The sequence below is a fragment of the Gorilla gorilla genome, chromosome 2, assembly GCF_029281585.2.
Source record: "Gorilla gorilla gorilla isolate KB3781 chromosome 2, NHGRI_mGorGor1-v2.1_pri, whole genome shotgun sequence".
Lineage (NCBI taxonomy): Eukaryota > Metazoa > Chordata > Mammalia > Primates > Hominidae > Gorilla > Gorilla gorilla.
This window is the reverse complement of record NC_086017.1, coordinates 194,302,931-194,327,676: the sequence shown is the minus strand read 5'-3', so window position 1 is coordinate 194,327,676 and position 24,746 is coordinate 194,302,931. Positions and strand designations below refer to the sequence as shown.

The following is a 24,746-nucleotide window of genomic DNA, read 5'->3' as shown; positions in this document are numbered from 1 at the left end:
TTTATATTCGGGAGGTGCAGAGCGCTGGCTTATCTCTTTGGCATCTTTAATGGTGGTGCAATGTGGGGAGGGCCAGGGACAAGTGGAGGAAGGAAGGACAGAGTTGGGGGAGATTCAGTGTGCAAATATGATGTTATAGCTTTTACATGTAAATCATTAGTAAATTTCCACATAGCAGCCTCTATGGAGTTCTTTGTCTCTATAGGAGTTTACAAATGTCCTCCTCTGGGATGATTTTAAGTATAATTTTTCCCACAGGAATAAGGCTCCCACATTAAATATAGGAATATGATACTCAGATTGTATCCTTTTTCTTTTTCTTTTTTCTTTTTTTGTGAGACAAGGTCTCACTTTGTTGCCTAGGCTGGAGTGCAGTGGCGCAATCTTGGCTCACTGCAAACTCCACCTCCCGGGTTCAAGCAATCCTCCTGCCTCAGCCTCCTGAGTAGCTGGGATTACAGGCACACACCACCACACCCAGCTACTTTTTTTTTTTTTTTTTTTTGAGACGGGGTTTCACTCTTGTTACCCAGGCTGGAGTGCAATGACACAATCTGGGCTCACTTCAACCTCCGCCTCCTGGGTTCAAGCTGTTCTCCTGCCTCAGCCTCCCAAATAGATGGGATTACAGGCGCCCACCACCACACTAAGCTAATTTTTGTATTTTTAGTAGAGACGGGGTTTCACCATGTTGGCCAGGCTGGGCTCAAACTCCTGACCTCAAGTGCTCTGCCTGTCTCAGCCTCCCAAAGTGCTGGGATTACAGGCATGAGCCACCCGCCCGGCCATATGGTATTTTTTTTTTTTCAGTAAGCCCCAGGGAATAGGGGTATAAAAGAGAGAGAAGCCTATTTAAAAGGAGCTAGGTTTTTCCATGCTTTAAAAAAGCTAAATTCTGGCCAGGCACAGTGGCTTACGCCTGTAATCCCAGCACTTTGGGAGGCCAAGGTGGGTGGATCACCTGAGGTTAGGAGTTCGAGAACAGCCTGGTCCACATGGTGAAACTCCGTCTCTACTAAAAATACAAAAATTAGCCAGGCATGGTGGCGCACACCTGTAATCCCAGCTACTCGGGAGGCTGAGACAGGAGAATTGCTTGAATCCAGGAGGCAGAGGTTGCAGCGAGCCGAGATCGTGCCTCTGCACTCCAGCCTGGGTGACAGAGTGAAACTCTCTCTCTCTCAAAAAAAAAAATATATGTATATATATATAATATATATACTTATATTTTATATAATATATAAATATTTAATATATAATTAATACATAAACATATAATTATATATTAATATATAAAAATATTTAATATACTATATAAATATTTATATAATAAATATATATACACATAAGAAACATAGAATTCAGCTATATATATATATAGCTGAATTCTATATGTTTCTTATGTAGCAGGAATATAATTTCCATGATTTATGAACTTCATTCTTCACTAGTACAATGCACAGAAGTAGATGATTTTGCTTGTCTCTGTGTCGTATACCTAAATCAGCAAGCATCTTTAGCCACCATGCTTTGGGAGCAGGGAGACAGATCAATATCCACCCTTCTCAGTCAGGGTTGGCTGGATCCCTGGCTCCTCATCTCTGTCCTGTTTTCCTTCACTTTGCAGATGGTATACTTTTGATTTCCAACAAGGCATTTGTTTTCCACAGGATGGGCCAAAGAGAACCAAAGATTCAGCATTCTCAACTGAACTACAACAAGCTTTGGCAGTGATAGAGGATTTGATCAAGTCCTGTGAGTTGGCTGTGGACCTAGCAGCAGTGACTGAATGTCCGGTATGTTCCATAGTAGTGTTAGAGCATCTCACACAAAAGGCAGGTGCAATACTACACAGTGAGGAAATGCTCTGGCAAAGTCAGAGAGATCGTCTATGGTAAAAGAATTGGACTCTGAGGACAGTCGCCTAAATTGCTCAGTAAACCCGCGCTACAAGATTCCAAGCAGTCCCTTGGCATCTTCAGGAATCTTGGATTTATTCCTCAGGGTTCTGAATGTGGGACTGACCCACTGTCTGGACAAACCAGAAAGTCAAGGGCCAGAACATATATGGGCAGAGGAAAAGTCCTGGAGGAGCAATTTATTTTCTAACTCATGGCACTATTAAAATAGTAAAAGATTTGTCTTCTTGTTTCAGAGTTTCTCTAAGAAAAGTATTTTGGAAACAGGTCCTATATTCTTGCCCCAATTTTATATCACAGATCCCAGAAGAGGCCCCAAAAGTATATAGTGTACATGCATTAATCCAAATAGTCTAAAGAAAACCCAAGAGATGCAGTTAGAGGCCAATGCTGGGGAGTTGAGCTCCAGCGTCAGTGTTAATCCGGAGCAGGCTGGTCCCAGGCATTCCAGGCAAAACATCCCCTATAACTGTATGATCTCTTTGAGACTGGAGCATAGTTAATATTCGACTTGTTTTGTTTTTTACTTTGAAGTACTCTAGATTTTTATTCAGATGTGTTTGTTTTATTTCACTGTCATAATAAATTACCATAAGCTTGGTGGCTTAGAGCAGCACAAATTCATTATTATTATTATTTTGAAGTTCCAAGGTCAGAAGTTCAACACAGTCTCATGGGCTAAAATCAAGGTGTTTCCTTTCCTTTTTGGAGCCTAGCATCTGTCTCCTGGAGTTTTCCAGCTTAAAAAGGCCACCCACGCTCCATGGCTCATGGCTTCTATGAGCAGAGGTAATAAAGCACAAACCAGCAGTGGCAGGTTGGGTTCTTCTTCTTTTTTTTTTTTGTTTTTGAGACAGAGTCTTGCTCTGTCGCCCAGGCTGGAGTGTAATGGCATGATCTCGGCTCACTGCAACCTCTGCCCGCCAGGTTCAAGCGATTCTCCTGCCCCAGCCTCCTGAGTAGCTGGGACTACAGGCACTTGCCACCACACCCAGCTAATTTTTTTTTTTTTTTTTTTTTTTTTTGTATTTTTAGTAGAGACGGGGCTTCTCCATGTTGGTCAGGCTGGTCTCGAACTCCTGACCTCGTGATCCACCCATCTCCGCCTCCCAAAGTGCTGAGATTACAGGTGAGAGCCATCGTGCCCGGCCAAGTTTTTCTTACATCACATCTCTGTGACCCCCTCTTCTGCGTTTTTGTCACTTGTGATTATATTATACTTTTTCCTTCTCTTTTTTTTTCTTTTCATTTTTATTTGGTTTTGAACATACCATGTATTGAGGTCTTGGTAGAGGAAATGACTTTCCTTTCCTTGTCATAAATCAAACCATGAAAGTTATTAAGGTCCGAAAAATGAGTTATTTTTACTTCCCACGCTGGTATTTCTTGGGCCTGGATCTCAGAAACTTAGCCCCATGGGGTTTGCTGTGATCCCAGCCATGATGCTGTTACTGTCCCCTGGGACTCCAAGGTGTCTCTGCTGACAACTGATGCATGATTCAAGAGGATATGCATAAACTGCAGAGTAGGGTTAGGGTGTGTATAAGGATCATTTTCTTGGTAATAATTCTTCTTTCTTCAGCTGAGGAAAGTCAAGGGAACAATTTGTTAGGTCAATTCAGGGCATCTTTCTGTTCCTTTTTAAATCTTGAATTACGTATTAGCCATCCCTATTAAATTTCACTTCCCTGAATCTAATGAATGTCCTGGAAACAATACACAGGGCAGGAAACAGTGTAAATAACATAGGAGGAGGAGGCTGTGAGAAAAGAATGGTTAAAACATGAGCAAATAACATTCTGCCCTAATTTCATTCCCAGCCAGTTTGCATGCAAATAGGATGAACCAGCTTACAGAATTTGGAGATTTTACACGCAAAAAGCAAAGGACCTTTTTTGACCATGTGTCCTCAGAATTGTGCCTTTGCCAGATGCTTTTTGGTACCTTTTCTACTAAGACTTAACTTACTTTTACATCTAATACATCAGCTAATTTCTCCTGACAGTTTTGTATAATCCTGTTGAATTACGGAGGAGTAGATATTGGAATTTTCAACCTTCTGATTCAAAAGAAGATCCATGGAAAGAAGAGTTAACTCACTCAAGATTACATGGCTGTCAGCTTGGACTATTTCTCGTTCATTCCCTATCAGGGTGCAGTTCCACTCTTTATCTGTTTCTGATTAGAATTGACTGACAACTGCCTCTAACTCAGCTCAAATGATTCTGAGATTCTTTGTCTCCATTTTGTAGAGTTTTATTACAGGTTTATGATCACATGCTATATGCATGGCTGAGTCCAGTTTAACCTCTTAGTTTCTCTGCTTGAAATTTAATATTAACCTGGTTTTATAAAGGAAAGAAATTGAATGTGATAATTAAATTATCACAATTAAACAACTAGAAAGCAACTAGAAAAAAATCCCTTCTGATATTTATATTTTCTTGTTTTCCTGTGTACTCAATTAGTCCTGGGTCTAATTTAATCACAGAAGTTTAAAATTCTTTTCCAAACAGGTTTGTTTTGTGGAACACTAAGTTATAATTTACTTCTATCTATTTGCAAAAAAAAAAACAAAAGTTTTTTTTTCAAATCCAATGCATAGTAGAGATGCATTTAAATTCTGACTTGCCAGGGATAAGTTCCAAAGTTGACTTGTAAAGATTGAATGAAACAGTCTTCCTTTTTGGAACAAATTTATATAAACCACTAAAGGATGTACTTGTATTGTAAGTTCATTGTGGGCTAGGGCCAGGATTTTATTTCTGTTTCAGTTTCCTCTTTCCTTACCACAGTGTTAGCTGCAGAGATAGGGCTAAGTAAATAATCCTAGTGACCCAGGCAAAGTATCTTGTTCATTCCCCACGCCCCCCACCCCCCACAATACCTGTATCACAGGCAGTTACCGGGAGTAAGTGAGGATTAAATGATGGGTAAGGCACCAAGCACTGTGCCTGGCGCCCAACAGATGCCGAATAAACAGCCCTAGTGGTACGTTATATGGGGACCTGCTCAGGCTGGAAGGAAGATACCTCTTTGCCCCTGACTATTGTAATCACAGGCTCCCACAGCTTCTGCTTTTCATTTCTGGACTCAGGCTCTGTGTGGATGCATTTATACAGATGTTTCCTGCTTCTTTGTGCAATAAGTTTGTGACAGTCATATTAACTCTTACTACCTGGAATGGAAACATGGGCACCCAAAAGAAGCTCTTGCTGAGGCCAGCTTCCCTAGATTCACTCTCTCAGCCAGACTCTTCATTTGGCCAATGTAGTCACATTTGAAATCCTTGTATCGGGGCTCTTACCTGCAGAATGCCCAGGTGTGAAAGTGGTAGCATTTACTAATTGATTTTGCTATCACTTCTTGTACAGAGGAGGCCATCTAACTTATCGCTCGCTCATTTGAGGTAGCCACTATGTTCCATCTCTGAGTTCACAACCATCAGGTTCTTCCACATACCGTGTGACATGGCCACACTTCTTTGTTACTGGTGGAAAACGGTTGGGAGTATATTCGTTTCCTAGGGCTGATGTCGCAAAGAACCACAAACTACGTGACTTAAAACAACAGAAATTTATTCTCTCACAGTTTTGAAGGCTGGACGTCCAAAGGCAAGGTGAGAGCAGGCCCACGTTCCCTCTGAGGGCTCTCAGGAAGAATCCTTCCTTACCTCGTCTGAGCTTCTGGTGACTGCCGGCAATTCTTGGAGTTCCTTGGCTGACAGCTGTGCCACTCCAATTTCTGCCTCTGCCTTTGCATGGCTGTTCCTTCAGCGTGCGTCTCCATTTCTTTGTTTTCTTTTTTTATAAGGATACCAGTCATTGGATTTGGACCCATCCTAACCCAGGGCAACCCCATCTTAACCAATTGTATCTGCAAAGACCCTCTTTCCGAATAAGATCATATTTTGAGGTTCTCATAGACATGAGTTTTTGGGGGAACACTATTCAACCCAGTACAGGGGCATCGCTGAATGAACTCCTTGGATAAATCAATATTCCCTCACAGTGATGAGTATTTTGTTTCCTGTCCCCTACTCCCAAGCACCACTAAATGCCAATAAATAAATAAATACTAGGGAATGCCAATAAATAAATGAATACTGGTGAACACGTATCTGAAAGAGGTTGTGCGACGTGGTCTCTGACCTTGAGATCAATTACAGTCTAGTTGGAAAGAAAAGGTACACGTGACGGAAAAGGTCATTCTTGCTCCTGCTCAGGGAATGTCCCTGCAGTTTCCTGTTGGAGGCGGAGCAGCTCCACACAGCACACACCCTGATGACAGTGAACAGTGTGCGTGCCTGCCCTTCGTCAGCACCGTGTAGGGCATGTGCTCACCCGCTGGAGATTGGACCTTGGGCGTGGAGATGGGCAATCCCGTCATATGTGTGGTCCTGAGAACATTTGTGCAACATGACCCAGAGGATATGTGCCCATATGTTTCTGCCAGACTTGAAAGACCCAGCGACTCCCCCCAGTCACTTCCAGTGATAATGGGCTTACTGGAAAGCTGACCTGCAGCTTCTCAAGAAGTCACGATGGCAAAGCCAAGTTCACGGAGATGGGAACTGAGCAAACCCTGGATCCACAGAACCTCTGGGGCCTGGGCCTGGGGAGGGAGCCGGGGTTCTTACCTGTGTGACCCGCCTGTATATGTCAAGTGCACCCACATGCCTGCTTGCCCCTCCTCTTACCACCTACTGACTGTTTTTTTCCCTTCCGTCAGTTTCTTCCTCTTCCTCATAATTTCTAATGACTCACCTTCTTCATAGTTCTGTTTCCTTCTCGTTTATTCCACTGCCTGCTTTCCCCTAAAGCATCTCACAGCCCCATCTCCTGGTGGTCACCACTTCCTCCTGTTTTCTTCAGTTCAGGGAGAGATCACATTGCCAACCCCCACCCCTGGCACATTGTTTTTATGCTGGGGGCCCTATGGTCAGCTGCTGGTACCTCTCTGGATTCACATCCTCTGATTACTTGCCTATGAAGGTGCAGCAGCATGGCTGTGGATGGGGTGATGAGGAAAGTTCAGAGGTAATAAAGCACAAACCTTGCTGCCTGAGGCTGCCTCTTCAGCATTTCTGGTTGGGGCTGTTTCCTCTACAATAGCCTTGTGGATGCCTTAACTCACGTCACCCCATCTTCCCAAGTCATTAGAGAGTGTACACCTCGACTTATTCCCCCTTCCCCTATCATCCTAGCCTCTTCTAGAATTACTTTGACAGCTGAGCCTCCACACTGACCAAATGTGTTCTTACAAGCAGCTTTACCTAAAACATGTTCCTCTTTCTATCATAGGGCGTGGTTGAGGATGTTGCTCAGTGACAACATATCATTGGGAGAAATGTTTCTTATGTCTTAGTAGGAATAGCTGTGCTTTTCCTGAACAACTGGTTTGTGTATGTCTTCAGACATAATAAATCGTATCACTCACCATGTTTCCCTCTGTATTGCTATTAGAAAGTCAGAGCCAAGTCTACAGCAAGTTTAAATGGCCTTATTATATGCATTTTACATATAACCTCTTCATCTTTTCTTTTATCTTCTACACCTTCTGGAACAGTTCATCTGATTTATTGTCTTTATATTTAGGGATGGGGATCTCTCTATGTTGCCCAGGCTGGCCTCAAACTCCTGGACTCAAGTGATCCTCCTGCCTCAGCCTCCCAAGTAGTTGCGACTACAGGCAGGCGCCAAGCTCCCAGCTTCTTTATTTTTTCTTCACCTTAATTCCCTCGGTTATTTTCTATCTGTCTATACTGTATATATTTCTGTAAGATGCATCAAATGTTTAAAATGAGGTAGAGAGTGAATACATTGTAAGATAGAAACTACAAGTTTGAATATCCCTTAGCCAAAATGCTTGAGACCAAAAGTGTTTTGGATTTTTTTTTTTTTAGGAGAGGATTGGAATATTTGCATAAGTACTGAGTTATGTTGCAGATGGAACCCAAGTGTAAACACGAAATTCATTTATGTTTCATGACACCTTATACACATAGACTGAAGGTAATTTTACATGTTTTAAATAATTTAGTGCATGAAGGCCGGGAGCAGTGGCTTATGCCTGTAATCCCAGAACTTTGGGAGGCTGAGGCGGGCAGATCACCAGAGGTCAGGAGTTCGAGACCAGCCTGGCCAACATGCTGAAACCCTGGCTCTACTAAAAATACAAAAATTAGCCGGGCATGGTAATGCACGCCTGTAATCCCAGTTACTCGGGAGGCTGAGGCAGGAGAGTCCCTTGAACTCAGGAGACAGAGGTTGCGGTGAGCCAAGGTCGTGCCACTCTACTGCAGCCTTGGCAACAGAGCAAGACTCCGTCTCAAAAAAATAAAAAATAAAAAATAATTTTGTGCATGAAGCAAAATTTTGACTGTGTTTTGACTGCCACCCATCACATGTGGTCAGGTATGGAATTTTTCACCTCCAGTGTCATACTGGTTCTCAGAAAGTTCCAGATTTTGGAGGATTTCACATTTTTTAAATTATGGATGCTCAACCTGTGCTGACAACATTTGTTTATGCGGCAAATATTAAGCATCTACTTCTACCAGTTGCCTTTACTAAAACATATTTCCTGCACTATTTATGTCGATATTGATTATGAATTGAATGGATTTAAAGGAAAAAGCAGTCACTAAGGTCTGTAGTGATTACATTTGAGTGGGTCCTTGATGGATGCAGATAGAGTGAAAAAATTCTCCAGGGTCCTCATGGACCTATCCACCCTTCTGTTTTGGAATGTGGTGAACTGTTAACACAGAACAGGAGCATTGGCTTTTAGGAAAGAAGGCCTCGTGGCTGGGAGTTTGAGGGTTTTATTCACCACAGTCTACATATGTAAATTTTCCAAAGAAGAAAATAGAAAATTAACATAGGAAATAACGCCATAGACACCATAGAAATGACTAGAGTTTATTGCTCTTGAAGTTTTTCTTTTAATGTTTCAGAAGTAAAGTCAATTCCTTTTTAAAAAAGATACCTAGAGTTTGCCTAACGTATAAACAATAAATTATAAAAATGCCCAATCAATTATGAATGAAGTACATATTTCCAGTATTAACTCAGAAATCATAGGGATTGATCTCAGCTAGAGGTCACTTAGGGAGATTTCTTTGTCTTGGTCCCCTTCAAATAATTTGTTCCTTTTGGTGTTTTTATTCAGGGAAATGAATTCTTATCTGCTTTAAGCAATCGAAGTTTTGAAAAATACCAGATAAAATGCCTTGCTCCCAGCTCATCTTGGTTCACTGTCTTTTGAAGAGAGCTGAGAGAAGGCAGGGTCATCTCATTTGGACTTTCAACCAGACATATGACAAAGGCAGCCTTGCTGGTAGAGACAGGGGCATCACAGTGTATGCCTAGAGTCAAACAGACTTCTTAAAAATCTGTCATTTGGTATTATCTTGGCACTGTTGACTCACTCTGAAAAACTCAGAGTTGAATGCAGTTACTATTTCCATTACAATGTTATGAAGATTAGATCACACTAAACTTTCTCTTTTCAGAACAAGCTTCATTTTCTCAGGTCCTCATATACCTGAAGCAGAAGTTAGGATGCAGATGGAACACACAGATGCTCATGGGTCCATAATGCAGCCAAAATTCTATCTCTACTGGACATAATTGAAATGTTAATTTCTTGTCCCTTTGAAGGAGACTGTCATGTATCAAACATAGCACAGAGGAAATTGAATTCTGCTAGTTAAAATTGAGTCAAAAATATCACAGTCCCCGTATCTCTAGCTCAAGCATTTCTAACATTCTTTATGTATAGCATTACCTTTCATAGCTGAATTGATTTCCTTATATAACTAAACGGCACCATGCTCAGTGAAGCTCAAAAAATTGTCATTTTGATTTAGTGACAGACCAGCCTGAATAGCACTTTTAGAATTGTAAACCTCAAAGAAGCATGCTTTATAAAATTTGAAAACAGGCCACAAAGGCTTCTTTCTCTGTCAAGTAATTTTACAGCTTCTTTTCCTGTATGTGTGTTTCCAAAAGGACGATATTGGAAAACTAGGCAAGCTGTTGCTGCACGGCCCTTTCAGCGTCTGGACAATTCACAAGGATCGTTATAAAATGAAGGATTTGATTCGATTTAAACCCAGCCAGAGGCAAATCTACCTATTTGAAAGGGGAATAGTGTTCTGTAAGATACGAATGGAGCCTGGGGACCAGGGATCATCTCCTCATTACAGCTTCAAGAAGGCCATGAAGGTAAAGGGAGTCCTATTGCATCTGGGAGTCGCCCTATGCAGAAAAGAGAGAGATCATTTTCCTTATTTTACAGATGAGGAAGCTGCAGTGTAGAGAGGTGAAGTTAACTTGCCAAATACCACACCACAGGGCTAGAATCCATACCCGGGTCTGTCTGACTCCAGGGTCAGAGCTTATGGGCCAGGGCTGGCATAGGAGTGCCTTTGTACTAGAGAAAAAAGACTATATGGCAGCCAGTCTGGACAAACTAATTAGTAAAAGTACCCTCTTTCTTCCAGGCAAAGAGGTAAAAGAGAGTTGAAAGACTTAGTGATGAGAACATGGGCTGGATTTCATCTTAGACTTGCCCTTCTCAACGGTGCATCTTTGTGTCTAAGTGCAGGCACTGTCCTGACCTTGGGGTCTAAGGGACCCAGGCCCACACCAAGCATTGTTTTCTCACCTGTTTAGAAACTGTTTCATAGCCAGTTAGCTCTCAGGCTATGAAACACACACACACACACACACAGGAGCCACACACATATACATTTATGCTCTTGTGATTAAAGCTGTTAATTTGTTCATAGTAGCCTTTGTTTTCTTTCTCTCCTTCCTTCCTTCCTTCCTTCCTTCCTTCCTTCCTTCCTTCCTTCCTTCCTTCCTTCCTTCCTTCCTTCCTTCCTTTCTTTCTTTCGACAGAGTTTTGCTCTTGTTGCCCAGGCTGGAGTGCAATGGCATGATCTTGGCTAACTGCAACCTCCACCTCCCGGGTTCAAGCAATTCTGCCTCAGCCTCCCAGGTAGCTGGGATTACAGGCACGCACCAGCATGCCCAGCTAATTTTGTATTTTTAGTAGAGACAGGGTGTCACCATGTTGGCCAGGCTGGTCTTGAACTCCTGACCTTAGGTGATCCGCCCACCTAGGCCTCGCAAAGTGCTGGAATTACAGGACTGATTACAGAGGCATGAGCCACCATACCTGGCCTTGTTATTTATGTTTCTGAATAGATCCTTATTCACTTACTATTACGTAGAAAGTTGTAAAATACGTGTTGAAGGAGAAATGATCTCTTCACTGAAAGGTTGAGGGCTGCAGCGCCTCCTGCATAAAGATACAGTGGAAAGTTAACAGTCTGTGTTACCTTATGAAACAGATGAGACAGAAGACACTGTACCAGATTGTGTTTTATGCTGTCTTGGAGTCATTAAGAGAGGAAAGCAAAAACTTGAAAGGAAGATGAAAGAAGAGAGCTGTCAAGGATAGAAAGGATTAGAGTGATTGACAGGGACTATTTTAAAATCAGAAAATGATGGTATAGAACATTTCTCTTCCCTCTTTATAATAGCTGATGACACTTTCAATTCGCCAGCTTGGAAGGGGGAGCCATAGAAAGTTTGAGATTGCCAGTCGAAATGGACTTGAGAAATACATCCTGCAGGTAACGCTCATGCCTTCCCCATGGGTCTCCTCTACTCTTTCCTTATTGTGTTCCCATGACTTGACAAGTGTTTTCTATCTCATTAGTCTAACGGTCACTGGGAGAATAAAAACTCTGCAATTAATACTCATGGTAGTCTTATAGTGTTTTCTTATGTGTGATTGCAGGCAGCTTCAAAAGAAATCAGAGACTGTTGGTTTTCAGAAATAAGTAAATTATTGATGGAACAACAAAATAATATCAAAGGTAGGTTGCCCCTGCTGACTTTCGTCTGTCGAGTTATACTGATTTCAGCTCAGTGGGGGATGTGCAAATTGGGGATATTGTGAAAGAAAATGGTTTGCTGGGAAAACAACTGTGGCCACATTTTCACAGTCCCTGGAAGCACCTATGCTTGATTTCTACTGTGGTGGAGGTGGAGGGGTTGTGTGATTGTGTGTGGTTGTGTTGGTTTGTCCCTTTTGGTTGTGTTCCCCCCACCACTTAATTGCCAAGGTTACCTTTAATCAAAAATCTGACGGCCACCCAAGAAAATGTTAACAGAGATTCAAATGGCCAATGCTACCTTTCAGACACTGTACTACTTTTTTAAAACATCAAGATATAATTAACATACCATCAAATTCACTGTCTAAAATATACAATTCAGTGGGTTTTAGACTATCCACAAGGCTCAATAACCATCCCCAGTCTAATTCTATTTTTTTACTTCTTACTTTTGTTTTTTGTTTTGTTTTGTTTTGAGATGGAGTTTTTGCTCTTGTCGCCCAGGCTGGAGTGCAGTGGCACCATCTGGGCTCACTGCAACCTTTGCCTCCCAGGTTCAAGTGATTCTCCTGCCTCAGCCTCCCGAATAGCTGGGACTACAGGCGCGCCAACACGCCTGGCTAATTTGTGTGTTTTTAGTAGAGACACGGTGTCACCATGTTGGGCAGGATGGTCTTGATCTCCTGACCTTATGATCTGCCTGCCTCGGCCTCCCAAAGTGCTGGGATTACAGGTGTGAGCCACTGCGCCCAGCTGTTTTTTGTTTTGAAGTATTTAACAGCCTAATTCTAATTATACTTCCAAAATATTTTCATAACTCTCCCAACAAAAAAATTCTGTACCAATGAGCAATCATTCTCCATCTCTCACCTTTACCCAGCCCCTGGCAATCACTAATGTATTTCCTGTCTCTATTGGATGTTTTCTCTACACATCACATATATGGCCCTTTCTGTCTAGCTTCTTTCACTTTGCATATTTTTTTAAGTTTCATTTATGTTGTAGTATCTATCAGTACTTCATACCTTTTTATGCCTGAATAACAGTCTATTGTATGGATATACCATCTTTGTTTATCCATTCATTAGTTGATGAAGATTTGGGTTTTTTCCCCTTTTTGGATACTGTAAGTAAAGCTGCTGTAGATATTTTTGTACAGATTTTTGTATGAATCTTTATTTCCAATTTTCTTGGGTGTATATATGTAGAATTGCCAGACCATATGGTAACTTTTGTTAACTTTCTGAGGAACTTCCAAATCATCTTTCAAAACAATACCACCATTTCACATTCACACCAGCAATATAATAGTTGGGTTCAATTTTCTCCATTTCCTTACTAACACTTGTATTGTTCATTATAATAACATTATTATTATTATTATTATCATTGCCATCCTAGTGGGCATGTACTAGTATCTCATTGTGATTTTGATTTACATTTCCCTCATGGCTAGTGATGTTGAGCATCTTTTAACATCCATATTGGCCATTGGTATATCTTCTTTGTAGAAATGTCAATTAACTCCTTTGTATGTTTTTTAATTGGCTTGTCATTTTATGGTTGAATTGTAAGAGTTATTTATGTATTCTGGATACTGGACTTTTATCAGATATATTATTTGCAAGTATTTTTTCCCATACTGTGCATTGTCTTTTTACTCTCTTGATAGTGTTCTTTGCAAAGAGTTTATAGTTTTAACTCTTACAGTTAAGCCTTTGATTCATTCCGAGTTAATTTTTGTATATGATGTGAATTAGGGGCCCAAGTTCATTTTTTTACATGTGGATATCCATTGTCCTAGAACCATTGATTGAAAAGACTATTCTTTCCCCACTTTGAATGGTCTTGGCATCTTTGTTGAAGATAAATTGGCTTTAGGTATAGAATTCCTTGTTGACGCTCTTTTTCTTTAAGCACTTTGAATATGTCATCCCATTGCCTTCTCAACTCTGTGATTTCTGATAGAAATCAGCTGTTAATCTTATTGAAGAGTCCTTCTATGTGCTTGCTGCTTTCAAGATAATTTCATTGTCTTTGTTGATAGTTTGATTATGTTATCTCTAGGTGTGGATCTTGATCTCTTTGAATTTATATTTCTTGGAGTTTATAGACTTTCTTGAAGGTATAGATTAATGTTTTCATCAAATTTGGGAAATGTTCAGCCATTGTTTCTTTAAATATTATTTTAGCCCATTTATCCCTCTCTCCTTCTGAGACTGCCATTATGCATCATTAGCGTGCTTGAAGGTATCTCACAGTCTCTGAGGCTCTATTCATTTTTCCTTCATTCCTCTTTCTTTCTCTTCCTCAGACTGTATAGATTCAATTGACCTATTTCTGAGTTCTCTAATTCTTTCTTCTGCCTGCTCAGATCTGCTATTGAGCCACTCTAGTGAATTTCTCATTCAATTATTATACTTTTGAAATCTAGAATTTCTGTTTCATCCTTTAAAACAAATCTTTATATTTTCTATTTAATGAGGATTTGTTCTTGTACTTTCCTTTAGTCTTTATATATGATTTCCTTTAACTTCTTGAACATGTAAAAATAGTTAAAGTATTGGTCTAGTAAGGTCAGTATCTTGGCTTCCTCAGGAACAGTTTTTTCTTTTTTCTTTTTTTTTTCCTTTTTGAGACAGAGTCTTGCTCTGTAGCCCAGGCTGGAGTGCAGTGGCATGATCTCAGCTCACTGCAACCTCCGCCTCCTGGGTTCAAGCAATTCTTCTGCCTCAGCCTCTCGAGTAGCTGGGATTACAGGTGCACGCCACCATGCCTGGCTAAATTTGTATTTTTCTTTTAGTAGAGATGGGGTTTCAACATGTTGGTCAGGCTGGTCTCAAACTCCTGACCTCTGGTGATCTGCCTGCCTTGGCCTCCCAAAGTGCTGGGATTACAGGCATGAGCCACTGCACCTGGCCTAGGAACAGTTTGTATTGACTGGTTTTTCTTTTTCCCTGGGTATGGACTGCATTTTCTTATTTCTTTACATGTCTCATTATTTTCTGTTAAAATTGCACATTTTAAATAACATAATGTAGCAACTCTGGAAATTGGAACTTCCCACCTCTACTGTTTGTTGTTGTTGCTGTTTATTGTTGTTTGTTATAGTGACTTTTCTAAACTAATTCTGTGAAGTCTGTATTTATGTGCAGCCATTGAAGCCTCTGTTCAGTTAGCTTAGTGATCTAAATACTAATGACATGACAGAGATTTCTTTAAACACCTGAAACCAGTAAGTCTTCTAGTCTTTGCCAAGGGGCTCTGTGTGCACATTAGGACACACCTTCACACTCAGCCTGGCACTTGACAGTTCTAGCCTAGCCTTCACTTTCTGTTTGTGCAGATCATCAAGATCAGCCAGAGGTAAGATCGTGGGGCCTTCGCAGATCTGTCCTGAACATGTTCACAGGAAATGTGTGCATGGTCTTCTAGAGTCTCACAAATATTTTGGAGCCTTTACAACCCTCTATGAGCATCTTATTCCTGAGCATTTCATTTTAAACCTTCTGATTAGCCCATGTTTGCCCCACTGTTAGCCAATACCTTGAGCAACCAAGAAGTTAAACAACTGCCTGTAATCATTTTCTACAAAGGCCTTTGGGGAAAAGACTTTTCACGTTGGGGAAGTTCTGAGTCAGGCCTAATAAAGACAGACTTGCAGGTCAGGTATTCCTAGAAACCCGTGGACAGATCAAATAATGATAATTCTCTAAGAATGAGGCTCCATAGTTCCCCCATTCCTGTTCTGCCCCTCCCATGGCTGCCAGACTGCTGATTTTCACTATCACTGCAGGCTGTTCATTTCTAAGGCTACCACCAAGGAAGGGGAGGATAGAAATAGGGCAAGTTAAAAAGCTCATTATTCATACTGAGACACAGCCATTTTCCTTGAATAAATGCTCTCCAGATTGCTGCAAGCCATCGTTTAATTTCCAGTGTTCTCCAAAGACAAAAACCACATGATTATCTCAATAGATGCAGAAAAGGTCTTCAACAAAATTCAACAGCCCTTCATGCTAAAAACTCTAAATAAACTAGGTATTGATGGGACGTATCTCAAAATAATGAGAACTATTTATGACAAACCCACAGCCAATATCATACTGAATGGGCAAAACCTGGAAGTATTCCCTTTGAAAACTGGCACAAGACAGGGATGCCCTCTCTCACCACTCCTACTCAACATAGTGTTGGAAGTTCTGGCCAGGGCAATCAGGCAGGAGAAAGAAATAAAGGGTATTCAATTAGGAAAAGAGAAAGTCAAATTGTCAAATTGCAGATGACATGATTGTATATTTAGAAAACCCCATCGTCTCAGCCCAAAATCTCCTTAAGCTGATAAGCAACTTCAGCAAAGTCTCAGTATACAAAATCAATGTGCAAAAGTTACAAGCATTCCTATACACCAATAACAGACAAACAGAGAGCCAAATCATGAGTGAACTCCCATTCACAATTGCTTTAAAGAGAATAAAATACCTAGGAATCCAACTTACAAGGGATGTGAAGGACCTCTTCAAGGAGAACTACAAACCACTGCTCAACAAAATAAAAGAGGACACAAACCAATGGAAGAACATTCCATGCTCATGGATAGGAAGAATCAATATCGTGAAAATGGCCATACTGCCCAAGGTAATTTATAGATTCAATGCATCCCCATCAAGCTACCAATGACTTTCTTCACAGAATTGGAAAAAACTACTTTAAAGTTCATATGGAACGAAAAAAGAGCTTGCATTGCCAAGATAATCCTAAGCCAAAAGAACAAAGCTGGAGGCATCACGCTACCTGACTTCAAACTATACTACAAGGCTACAGTAATCAAAACAGCATGGTACTGGTACCAAAACAGAGATATAGACCAATGGAACAGAACAGAGCCCTCAGAAATAATACCATACATCTACAACCATCTGATCTTTGACAAACCTGACAAAAACAAGAAACAGGGAAAGGATTCCCTATTTAATAAATGGTGCTGGGAAAACTGAATAGCCATATGTAGAAAGCTGAAACTGGATCCCTTCCTTACACCTTATACAAAAATTAATTCAAGATGGATTAAAGACTTAAATGTTAGACCTAAAACCATTAAAACCCTAGAAGAAAACCTAGGCAATACCATTCAGGCCATAGGCATGGGCAAGGACTTCATGACTAAAACACCAAAAGCAATGGCAACAAAAGCCAAAATTGACAAGTGGGATCTAATTAAACTAAAGAGCTTCTGCACAGCAAAAGAAACTACCATCAGAGTGAACAGGCAACTTACAGAATGGGATAAAATGTTTACAATCCACCCATCTGACAAAGGGCTAATATCCAGAATCTACAAAGAACTTAAACAAATTTACAAGAAAAAATCAACCCCATCAAAAAGTGGGCAAAAGATATGAACAGACACTTCTCAAAAGAAAATGCTCATCATCACTGGCCATCAGAGAAATGCAAATCAAAACCACAATGAGATACCATCTCACACCAGTTAGAAAGGCAATCATTAAAAAGTCAGGAAACAACAGGTGCTGGAGAGGATGTGGAGAAATAGGAACACTTTTACACTGTTGGTGGGACTGTAAACTAGTTCAACCATTGTGGAAGACAGTGTGGCGATTCCTCAAGGATCTAGAACTACAAATATCATTTGACCCAGCCATCCCATTACTGGGTATATACCCAAAGGATTATAAATCATGCTGCTATAAAGATACATGCACACATATGTTTATTGCAGCACTATTCACAATAGCAAAGACTTGGAACCAACCCAAATGTCCATCAATGATAGACTGGATTAAGAAAATGTGGCACATATACACCATGGAATACTATGCAGCCATAAAAAACGATGAGTTCATGTCCTTTGTAGGGACATGGTGAAGCTGGAAACCATCATTCTGAGCAAACTATCACAAGGACAGAAAACCAAACACCGCATGTTCTCACTCATAGGTGGGAACTGAACAATGAGAACACTTGGTCACAGGGTAGGGAACATCACACACCGGGGCCTGTGGTGGGGTTGGGGGAGGGGGAAGGGATAGATAGCATTAAGAGATACACCTAATGCAAATGATGAGTTAATGGGTGCAGCACGCCAACATGGCACATGTATACATATGTAACAAACCTGCATGTTGTGCACACGTACCCTAGAACTTAAAGTATAATAAAAAAAAAAAGGAAAAAAAAATTTCAATATTCTGAAAATAAATTTTCTAACCATTTTTGGCCAGTTTTTTCCATGCTTTCACAAAGAAGAGAATTTGGGGACGGGCTTTTTCTCCACCATTTTCACTGATGTCACACACTGTACTCCTTTCAACAATTAAAAATCATCTTTAAGCAGGCTTTATCCTTTCACTTTGTTTGCAAGGATATTTGGTGGGAAAATCCACAGTGAGCTTTATCAATTGAGTTCTGACGTTCCCCTCAGGTAATGTTACTAGGGTGAAGAAATGCCAGTCTCATGTGGAAAGTCTATCTTCCATCATTTATACTGGCAGTGGTTTGCATTTTGGGTAAGAAAAATCACAAAAAAATGAAAAGATAACTTTTTTCTTTAGAGATAGCAGGAATGCAACTGGCTCACACTTTTTCTAGGTCTTCTGTGATCATCAGCTGCTCAGGAACGTGCAAAGCTGGGTGTGCATCATAAGATAAGGGAAAAGGTAAACCAAGCAGTGTAACTGGAAAGCCACCACATCAGTTTTCTGTCACAAAAACCAAGCAACATAAGTTCTTGATTTAAACTGTAGGTAACTGCCAGGAACTAGTAACAATATTATGTCATTGATTTTACTTTGTATAAAGATAAGATGGGGAAAAAACTATGATTTACTTTTGTTTTACAACTATTAATATTATGTTAAATATATGTTATGGTAATTGAGTAGGAGTGTCCTAGAGGCTTAACACGGAATGATATGGCAACTCTAGTAGAAAAAATCACTTGTTCCCTGCAGAAACAACATTCTAGTCACAAGCTTGTTTAGAAATCCTTACTCACTAGGTCAGTGTTTCTCAAAGGGTGGTTTAAGGACCACCTGCATTCAAATTATTTGAAGGGCTTCCTACAAATGCAGATTTCTGGGTTCCACCCCAGAACTATAGAATAGCTAGGGTTAGTCTTGGGGACATACATTTTAGCTTATTAAGGTTTCTAGGTAGAGACCTTTTACTACAATTTTTAAAACTCCTTTACTGAGGTATAATGACACGATAAACCACACATATTTAAAGTGTACAATCTGATAAGTTTTGACATCTGTATACATCTGTAAGGCATCACCACAGTAAGGATAATGAACATGCCTATCACCGCCAAAGGTTTGTTCACACCGCTTTGCATTCCCTTTCTCCTGCCCCTCCCTCACCCACCCCAGGTGACCACCAATCTCCTTTCTGTCACTATAGGTTAGTTTGCATTTTCTAGAATTTCATAAGAGATAATACAGTATGTACTTTTTTTTTTTGGTCTGGCTTCTCTCCTCTGCATTATTCTGAGATTCATCTATTTGGATTTTGTAAACAATAGTACATATTTTGGTTGTTGCTGAGTAGTATTTCATTGTTTGGCTAGACCCCGTTTTCCTTATCCATTTACTTGTTAATGAACATCCGATTTGTTTCTGCTTTGGGGCTATTTTGAATAATGCTGCTATGAACATGCAAGTACAAGTCTTTGTGTGGACATGTGTTTTCATTTCTCTTGGGTAAATACCTAAGAGTGTAATGGTTAGGCCATATGGTAGGTGTATGTTTAATTTTTTAGGAAATTTCTAAATACTTTCCAAAGTGATTATACTATCTTCCATTCCCATAGTAATGTATGAGAGTTCCACTTGTGCCATGTCCTCACCAATACTTGGTATTGTCAGTCTTTTAAATTTTCGGATTTCTAATAGGGGCATAGTAGTATGTCATTAGGTTTTAATTTGCTTTTCCCTAGTAACTAATGGTTGAGCATCTCTTTATGTGCGTCTTTGCCATCTTTATCTCTTCTTTGGTGAAGTGTCTGTTCAAATCTTTTGCTCATTGTTTTCTTATTATTGACTTTTGAGAGTTTTTATGTATATCCTAGATATATGTCCTTTTAATGCTTTGTAAATATTTTCTTTTAGTGTGTGGCATCTTTTTCTCTTAAGAGTAACTTTTGAAGAGCAAAAGACTTTAATTCTTATAATATTTAATTTTAAAAACTGTATGTATCATGTTTTCGGTGTCCTGCCTAAGAAATCGTTATCCAAAAGCCATAAAGATTTTCTCCCTGTGTTTTCTTCCAGAAGTTTTATAGTTTTACCTTTAGGTCTCTGATCCATTTTGAGTATTTGTTTGTTTGTTTGTTTCTGTTTTTGATTTGTATGTGGTGTGAGGTATGGATCAAAGTTCAGTCCTTTGCATATTGATGTTCTAGTTTTTCCATTGCCAGTTGTTAAAAACACTATTCTTTCTCCAATTGATGATTTATGTAAGTGCATCTATTTCTGGATGCCTGATTCTTTTCCATTGATCTATTTGTCTACCTTGACTTCAGTCCCTCACTATCTTGGTTACTGCTGCTTTCTAATAAGTCTTAAAATGAGGTAGTTAGAGTCCTATAATTTTGTTCTTCCTTTTTAAAGTTGTTTTGATTATTCTGTGTCCTTTATACTTCTATATATATTTTAGAATCTGCTTGCCAACTTCTCAAAAAACCTTATTGAGATTTTGATTAGGATTATGTAAAATCTCTAGAACAATTTGGTGAGAATTGACTTCTTAATAATATTAAGCTTAATCTAAAATTTAAATTTTAACTGACTCCCCTGCTGCCTTCCTGGCCCTGCAGAAAAAGCCAAGTTTGTTATGAAGATATGACACTTATTCAGTTGACAATTCAGAAAGAGATTTCTCAAGCCCTCCTTAAGGCCTGAACTGTGCTTTATAGGTTGTGACAGGAATGCAAAAATCTAGATAAGAAGCAAAACCAGGACCCAGCATGTTGTTTAGGTAAAAAGAAAACACTATTGAACTGAAAGGCCCAGAGGTGTTGTGCCAGCCCCTTCCTTTTACAGATGTGCAAGCAGAGGGTCAATTTTACATAACTTATCCGCAGCAGAACTGAGTCTCCTGAGCCTGGTGCACCAAGTAGGGTCTGATGAAACGTCTCTGTGAGTGATGCAAATGGCAAGGGCTCTAAGAATTCAGAGAGGGCCCACAGTGGATGGTGAGTGAGCGGGAACCAGGGCCCTGGGCTGAACCAGGAACAGAATGCAGACTCAGGCTGTCTGGATACCCTTGAGGGTATCTGGGCAATGTTGAGAAGATGGCGTCCCAGGTTCCAAGATCAGGAATACCAGGACTGTCAGTACCTTACGCCTGCCGAGCACTTTACGAAGTTCTGACATATAAACATTATCACCTAGATTCATTTTTACACCATCCTACAACACCTTTCAACCTTTGTGGATTGTTAAGCATAATAACCCTGTACACTGGCCAAAGAATACAGTGACCTTAGGGCCATGGGTGAGAGGAAGGACACTGGGAGCCAACGAGGGATGTAGAGAGAGGGCCTCTCGGAGGTAACCAGACAGAAGAAGACATTGTATCCAGGTGTTATGGCGTCAGCTAGGGCTTGGGCAGGAAGAGAAGAGTGTCACTGATGGGTGAGACACAGCAGCACAAGAAGCCGAGGAGGGAGGCAGGCACTGAGGTTTGGGACAAGCTCCTCAGCTGTGGCATGACTGCCTGTGATCTAGAGGTGAAGGGAGACTGCGGGGAAAGATCAGGCCCCAGCCAGAAGAGTGCAGGGGCAGGCAGCAGGGTGGGTGGGAAACAAGGCAAAGCCTCTGTCCTGGCAGAAATCAAGGCCACGGTCCCATCCTAGCAACTGGGCAACATGTGGCAGTCACATCGGTAGTAAAAGGTGGGCCCAGGAACCTTGAAAATCACAGAGGTGCCTCGAAGTGAGCACATTCAGTGACGATCTGAGCCTAGCCTGGGAGAGTCAGGTATAGGGTGAAAGGAAAAAGATTGAGATGGCCTCAAATATCAGGCCGAGGAATTTGGCTTTTATGCTGTGGGAGGCAGTGGGGGGCCTCTGGAGGTTGAGATCTGGTGTTATTCTCATACCTGGGACAACACTTTAGTAAAGAATGTGATTCTTATTGCTCTCCCAGGGACTCATGATTTTTTTTCCCTCATCAAGTCACATAATTTGGGCTCACATGGAAAAAATGAGCATTTGAGCACTGTTTATTCCTTAATTCAGTAATAATGGAGCTAACTGTAGAAACTTGGACAGACCCAGAACCAATGCATGCCGGAAACTCAGCAGGATGGGGTAGAGACGTGGGGGAGGATGCCAGGACCACGTGAGCCCAGGGACTGTAGCAGCGTTTTCTGAATTCCTGGGAAAATATGATCAAGACCTACACACCTTTATATATTTTTATAGTATTCTCTTTATGCATATATGTGTATTTAAAAATCACTATGTAAAATCAATTCAAATTAGCTTAAATTTGAGAGTGCTGTTTTTTGTTTTTTAAAATTTTAGACCAAGGAAATCCACAGTTTGAAATGAGCACGAGGTGAGTACTGATTTTTTTATTTTAAAGACATGTCAAGTGCTTCGGGTGTTTCATATTGAGTCCATGTCATTGCTTTTATTGCTTTTCTTCCCCCAACACTTGGCTTATTACAAGGGATTTCCAATTTTTAAAAAATATTGGCTGGGCGCAGTGGCTCACGCCTGTAATCTCAGCACTTTGGGAGGCCAAGGCAGATGGATCGCTTGAGCCCAGGAGTTTGAGACCAGCCTGGGCAACATGGTGAAACCCTGTCTCTAACAAAAAAAATACAAAAATTAGCCTAGGTGGTGGCGTGCTTGTAGTCCCAGCTACTCAGGAGGCTGAGGTGGGAGGATCACTTGAGCCCAGGAGGTCAAAGCTGCAGTGAGCCTAGATCACATCACTGCACTCTAGCCTCTGTGACAGAGCGAGAGCATATCTCAAAAATAAATAAGTGCATAAATACATGAATAAATATAAAAAATTAAATAATAAATCAGTTCCCAACCCCACTGCTAGCCTAGGATATTAAATCAGTTCCCAACCCCACTGCTAGCTAGGATATCTTTTCTGGTGCATGCTTGCTGTATTGCCAGTTGAGGTAGATCTGCCAGTTCGAAACCTCCCCTAATTGCCCTTGCTTTTGGCTGTTTTCTTGAGCTTTCTATTCCATTCCTATTTTCACAAGGCTGCCCTGCCTCCTACTTTACCGAGTGGGCAAACGCGCCCTCTGATGTTACCTCCTCTGGCTTCCCCTCTGGCTTCTGAGTTCCACTCAGAACTCTCCTGATCATCTTCCTTTCTTTATTCCCCCTTGTCTGGGAGGAAGATGTGCTCACACTTCTTTCAGGGTTAAGTCCTCACTGGTGCTCCTTGCTTCATCTATTACTACGACTTACAATCTTTGTCTATAATTCCTCTTCCCGTCCAAAGCACTCAGGGATACTCAATATATGTTTGTTGAAAACGCCTGTCTACTGCGATCCAGTTCTGATACAGGAGTCTGCTTAGTTTTTCTAAGCTCATTTAGCCTGATCCTCATGGAACCCCCGCTAGACCCTAACCCAGAAAGATGAGAGAAGTGGAAAAGGTGAGGGCTCTAGCAAGCAGCTGTTTCTCCCCCTCCTCTCTGCCCCCACACTCTTACGGAGTACTCTATTGCAGCATTTAATATGCTATAATTTTATGATGTGTTTACATTTTCTCCCTATGAGACCATGAATTCCTCTAGGACATGGAGGTTGTCTTATTAGTTTTAGCTTCCCTCAGGCCTCATCTACCAGGGCCAGGCACTTTTGTAGGTGCTCAGTAAATATTTAGTGAATAAACAAATGAAAGCACTCATTGAATAATCAGATGAGGCCAGCAAACCACTCTGCAAGCAAGGCCGGGGGTGATGAGGTTTAGCTCAGGCACATCTTATTCCTCTTGGACCTCCAATGCTTAGTAGGTGTTTATTCACTGGATTCGTCTAACCCAAAAGAGTTACTATAATAGTTGGCATTTTGGGTCAGTAAAGAGGAAGGAGGGAGCTGTAGTGAGCCAGTGAAAACATTTTTGAGAAGACAAAGGGGATTATTCCTCCTCATCTCTCCCCCCATTTAAGATTTGTAGCCATGTAATCCCAGCACTTTGGGAGGCCAAGGCGGGCAGATCACAAGGTCAAGAGATCAAGACCATCCTGGCCAACATGGTGAAACCTCGTCTCTACTAAAAATATAAAAATTAGCTGCGTGTGGTGGCACACGCATGTAGTCCCAGCTACATGCTGAGGCAGGCTACAGGCTGAGGCAGGAGAATGGCGTCAACCCGGGTGGCAGAGCTTGCAGTGAGCCAAGATTGCGCCACTGCACTCCAGCCTGGGCAACAGAGCAAGACTCTGTCTCAAAAAAAAAAAAAAGAAAGAAAAAGAAAAAAAGATTTGCAGCCAATTAGATGTTTGCTGTGTAATCCAACAAGAAGTGTCCTTTGGACATTTCCTTACTGCGTATCACCTACTTAGCTGAGGCAGGTCTTCAACTACAGGTGAGGGAGGAGCAGCAGGTCCTCGAGACCTAGACCAGAGATACACTAGGTGGGCCAGCATTACTCCAACTGGTGGGGGAGGGATGCGTGTGTCATTCCTTCCAGTGACTCAATATTCATGTTTATTTCTCTAAAGCAAAGGCAATGGAGCAGGATGCGGACCATGGATTAAAAATATGGAAAGAGCTACCACTAGCAAGGAAGACCCAGCCTCCAGCACAGGAGGGATTAAAGGTAGGGAGGGTCCCATGGGAGAGTGGAGCACAGAAGCAGTGGGGTGATGCCGGCTGCTTAGATGCTAAGGAAGGCATCACCTAGGGCCCA

At 41.1% G+C, this 24,746-nt stretch overlaps 1 protein-coding gene across 2 annotated transcripts in view; it reads left to right on the top strand.

The window, feature by feature from the left end:
* Window positions 1–24,746, top strand: part of MCF2L2 (MCF.2 cell line derived transforming sequence-like 2) — a 251,590-nt gene that overhangs the window by 209,942 nt on the left and 16,902 nt on the right. Inside the window, exons 22-27 of one of the 2 annotated variants that reach the window (XM_004038073.5) lie at window positions 1,671–1,796; window positions 9,935–10,150; window positions 11,476–11,568; window positions 11,736–11,814; window positions 22,385–22,418; window positions 24,559–24,656. In XM_004038073.5, the coding sequence (XP_004038121.4) occupies window positions 1,671–1,796; window positions 9,935–10,150; window positions 11,476–11,568; window positions 11,736–11,814; window positions 22,385–22,418; window positions 24,559–24,656 (646 nt within the window). Of the gene's footprint in view, window positions 1–1,670; window positions 1,797–9,934; window positions 10,151–11,475; window positions 11,569–11,735; window positions 11,815–15,181; window positions 19,758–22,384; window positions 22,419–24,558; window positions 24,657–24,746 lie in introns of those variants that run through there. The other variant, XM_055381960.2, reaches the window with a different exon arrangement.